Source organism: Poromitra crassiceps, assembly GCF_964638095.1.
Source record: "Poromitra crassiceps genome assembly, chromosome: 11".
NCBI lineage: Eukaryota > Metazoa > Chordata > Actinopteri > Beryciformes > Melamphaidae > Poromitra > Poromitra crassiceps.
This window is the reverse complement of record NC_139643.1, coordinates 3,875,448-3,880,447: the sequence shown is the minus strand read 5'-3', so window position 1 is coordinate 3,880,447 and position 5,000 is coordinate 3,875,448. Positions and strand designations below refer to the sequence as shown.

The window sequence follows — 5,000 nt, the reverse complement described above, 5'->3', positions numbered from 1 at the left end:
CCACTGGTGACATCATAGACATCATGTGACATCATCCGTGATGTCATAGTATGTCATCATCACTGATGCCATCTCTTACTGATGACATCACACTGATATCATACCTCCTAGGAACAACATTAGGGAGCAGTGATGTCATCAGTGATGTCACGTATCGATGACATCAACAGCAGTGTCACGATACTGAGTCACATCATTAGGGAGCAGTGGCTTCCCAAGCAGGGGCATCCCAAACGGTAGCTGGAAGTCACAGCGGTGATGTCAAAATAGAAGTGACATCATTACCAACAAGTATCTGATGATGTCACCATGGGAGGTTACATCATCAGAGATCATCAGAGATGGTTTGATCTCGTTGGTGATATCATAATCGTGCGTTCCTTTATCGCAAAAGAACTGGGACGTGGAGGCTAAATGACGTCACATCCGTTTTGTTAGCATTCCATTTGCAGAACACTTGAGCTGGGAAGTTCACTGTTCACTGGTCAGATCCACTCGCTAGCCAGGCTGGCCATTGTTAGCAATAACAGTTGATATAACAAGGCACTTCGTGGCATTTTGCGCATACAAACACTGCAGCCTCATGTCCACACAGATAGAAGTAGGCCGTGCTGTGTGTACAGCTGATTTAACGAGACACAAACAAGACAGAAGTGCTAAATAGCATTTATACGATTATAACTACTGTTGTTGCGCGGAGCAGCCATCTTGGATTTTTTTAGGTCGGGGCTGCTGAGACTCCTACGAGTTTGGAATGGGAAATACCAGCTCTAGTGACGTCACGTCCCAGCTCATGAACTTTGAACCGGTAACATTACCAGTTCCCAGTTATAAAGGAATGCACGAAGTCCTAGATCATTACACATGATCACTGATGACATCACTTGTGACACTCACTGATGACATCTTCACAGATGACATCACATTGTAATCTTACACTGATGACATGACAATTACTCAAGTGACTGATGACATCATCATCAGATACATTGTGAGATCCTCAGTGATTTCATTCTGAGTGATGTGATGTCACTAGTGATGTCATTGAGCAATTGTTATGTCTATTGAAACTGGCTGTGAATTTGATGATCTCATTGTTTGATTGACAGGTAATGTGAGATCAACTGAGCATGACATCACTGATGACGTAATCACTGAGGACATCACCGAGTTCCACATGGGGATGATGGGGACAGGCTCCGCCCACACTGTTTTATGGACAGGTGATTTGAGGGCGTTCACACGCAATTGCACAAATGAGCATTTGACAAACAGCATCTGAACACTTTCTACCACTCCACGAAATTTCAAATTTTTCGTTTCTAATCACATTTGATGCTTACAGTCGGCCATGCTGTGTCTCCCTCTGCCTTTGTTTTGGTGCGCTGCACCTTCCCCACAATGCATTGCATGGCTGCCCTGTGTGTTTGTGTGTGTGTGCGTGCGTGCGTGCGTGCGTGCGTGCGTGCGTGCGTGCGTGTGTGTGTGTGTGTGTTTGTGCGTGCGTGCGTGTGTGTGTGTGCGTGTGTTTGCACGTACGGGCCAGGCAGGCCGGCTTGTCGTTCTTGAAGCCACACTCCGGGACGTCAGGAGGTGGCTTCCCGCCCAGCCACTGGAAGCTCCGCCCACTCTGCATCACCAGCTGCTTCACACTGCTGTTATACACACACACCACCTGCACACACACAGGCACGCGCACGCACGCACACACAAACACGCACGCACGCACACACACACACACACACACACACGCACGCACGCACGCGCACACGCACGCACGCGCGCACGCACGCATGTGCGCACGCACGCACGCACATACAAACAAACGCACACACACACACACACACACACACACTCCAGTCAGGTGTAAATGGTAAACATGTAAACAGTAAACATGGCCAAAACATGGAGACCCTCTGCGTATATATCCTTTTAAATGGTATGTTGAGACTGAAGGTCCTTACACATCGGGAGCGTTTTTCTTGTGCGATTAATTCGCACGTCAATAATATTTTCCGAAAATCAGTTAATGCAACTGTACATACCAACGGCGAAGTTTCACCGAGCGTTATTGCGGTGTTTATTTTTTCAAAACTCGCATCGCAATTTCGTGCCGTATATTCGCATTGCTCTTGATGTGTAAGGACCTTGACTGGTCACATTTCTCTGTTCTCTGTTGGTACATTTTTGTACAGTTTGTCTTTAGGACCTTCTGTCTCAGCAGTTTTTCTGTTTACAAACCACTCTAGTGTTCTGAAAATCCCTCCTCCTTCCCTATAGTTTACCTATTCTTTTTTCAAGTTTTCTTTTAGATTTCTTTTGGTTAATCCCCCTGCTATTCCTGTCGCTGTGCCACCCCTCTGCCGATATGGGGAGAGTTGTAGACTAGCACATGCTTGCTCTGATGTGCAGTTGCCAGTCGCTGCTTTTCACCAGCAGGACGTAGCACATGGGAGCATCACGCTATTCCAAAATGGAGAAAAAAAGGATCACGCTATTCCCCCAGGTCCGCTCCATACTAGTCTTGCTGGATAGCCTCCCCTCCCTTCCGTGAGAGGAGTCTGGCAGCGCAGGTCACTATTCTGGTTGGGCGGGGCTTAGCGTGTAGGTTTCTGCCATTAGCTTGCTAGTTAGCGTTGTTGTGTTCACTGTGGCGGCAGGGGACTATTTACAGCGACACACAGGGAGGAGGGAGCAGAAGCCGCTCTGATTGACATGGTCGGAGCCAATGACAGAGCTTGTAAGCGGGGAGCGTAAATCCGGCGGCGTCTGAAATGGACGTCTCCAATGGGAGAGTAGCTGTAGAGCAGGGGAGGGCTTATGCCAGCAGCGTGTTTCCGTGCAGCCAGACTCCTCTCACGGAAGGGAGGGGAGGCTGGCCAGCGAGACTACCTCCCCACTGAACAGGTGGGTCCGTCCGACCAGAGGAGGCGTTAGTGCAGCGACCAGGACTCATACCCCACCGGGTTCCCACCCACAGACACGGCCAATTGTGTCTGTAGGAACGTCGAACCAAGCGGGAAGTACCTCTGCTGGGAATTGAACCCAGGTCTCTGCGGTGGTAGGAGAGTGCTTTTACCTCTACACGACCCAACTATCCTCGAAAAATCAAACGCCGGCTGTACCTGGTACTCCCCGGTCTCGGTGTCGGTCATGTCCCACACAGCGAAGTCGATCTGTCTGTCACCAAACTCATCGATCTCCACCCGGCCGGTCACTCCTGCACACAATCAATCAAACCCATCAGGCTAAGTTTTATGTCCAGAGCACATGTGCTACAAATGAAGGCAACTCAAAATGCTTTGCAGTGCAGATCATCCGCATGGTGCAGAAAAGTTGTCCACTCCAGACAAGCTCTGCAGCCGGCGTTTTTTTCTTATTCTCTCAGAGCCGAGCGCTTTCTTTCAAAAACTGGGAAAAGTTTAAACTTTTCAGAGATGGAGAAATAGGACGTTGTCGGCTTCATAGAATTTACGTTACTGTAACAGCCAGTGTTGGGGGTAACTCATTACAAAAGTAGCATATTACATGTAATATATTACTTTTAGCAGTAACTCAGTAATATAACTTATTACTTATAGGATTTCAGTAATATTATACCAGTTACTTTGTCAAGTAACTCAAGTTATAAATTGAGTTACATTTTATTAAATCAAAGCACATATTTAAAAAACATACAATCATTCCCTAATCAAACTGTGTGTTTTTATGCAAATAACCACTACAGATGACAATAACAAAGGAAAATAATAACATTTAGAATTTTGGATTGTTTACACTGACTTCAAGTGTTTACATTATTTTTCGGGATGGTTCCGGGGCGGCGATGTCATTCTGCTGCTGCTGTTGTTTTTGGTAAAAGTAATGCAAAAGTAGTGTAATAAGTAACGAGTTACTCTACACAGAAAGTAATATTGTGTGTGTGTGTGTGTGTGTGTGTGTGTGTGTGTGTGTGTGTGTGTGCGCGTGCGCGCGTGCGTGTGTGTGTGTGTGTGTGTGTGTGTGTGTATGCGTGTGAGGGGTGGGGGGTTACATGTTAGTCTGTAAAAAAATATGGACAGGAAAAGGGGAAAAAAAGTAATATTGAATGTATTGTATTGTATGGCTTTTCTTTGTTTTCTTTTCCTGTGTCTGAGCCTGTTCGTCTGTTTTGTTATGTCTGTTTATTGTTCTAAAAAAACGGAAAATAAATAAACGTCAAACATCAAAAAAAGAAAAAGAAAAAAAATAAAGTCGCTAGATGACATCACACGCTAATTTGCATATCATAGGTACACACAAAAGCATGCCTCGGCGTAGCCGCTGTAATCATTGACTGTATGTTTGTAATATTATGTGCTGACTCCGCCCGCCCGGGCCAGATTCGGTGTACGCCATTAGAAAATATAAGTAAACCCTATATCCTGCTGGGTGCTGCTGCCTGCAGCTAGACCTCTCCTTGTGCGAGACTTTGTTATACACAAGCGTTCCACTTCTCTGGTTTCAATGGTGTCAGACACTATAATAACAATCTGTTACTGTATCTGTCAGTGGCAAAAACAAAACAAGCTCTTTTAGTGGACGTACATTGACGGTTATCATTAGCCCGTTGCACGGCTGTCGGCTGAAGCCATCTCGCTGGACCAATTTGAAAAGATGCTGCAAACATCAGTTCATCGGATAATTTCCCCCGTATGACGATGTTAAAGGGGGACTTACCCCCCCCCCCCAGATATGTGACAAAACGGCATGCTGCTTGATTTGAAAAAACCTATGGGAAAAACCAAGAAATGACGTCTCCTCTTGTCTCACTATACTCTTTGGCTGTGCTCAGACAGGAATTTTTTTACGGGAAAGCGACGCCATGACAGTTTGCCCACCGCATCAAGAAAAACCTTATATGAGAGCTACAAAATCTTTATAAATATCAACAACTAGCCAACGCTGGTGGCCTGTATGGAAACAGTGTTGCTCAAAATGGTTGAAAGTTATATCAATTTGGTCATTCAGTGGCAAACTAC

General features: G+C 45.9%; 1 protein-coding gene across 1 annotated transcript in view; it reads right to left on the bottom strand.

Annotated features, from left to right (window-relative positions):
• Positions 1-5,000, bottom strand: part of LOC310785299 (atrial natriuretic peptide receptor 1-like) — a 122,303-nt gene that overhangs the window by 40,685 nt on the left and 76,618 nt on the right. The window contains exons 9-10 of the mRNA XM_083646319.1: positions 3,126-3,220; positions 1,540-1,675 (exon numbers count right to left, since the gene is read on the bottom strand). Of these exons, the coding sequence (XP_083502445.1) occupies positions 1,540-1,675; positions 3,126-3,220 (231 nt within the window). The remainder of the gene's footprint in view (positions 1-1,539; positions 1,676-3,125; positions 3,221-5,000) is intronic.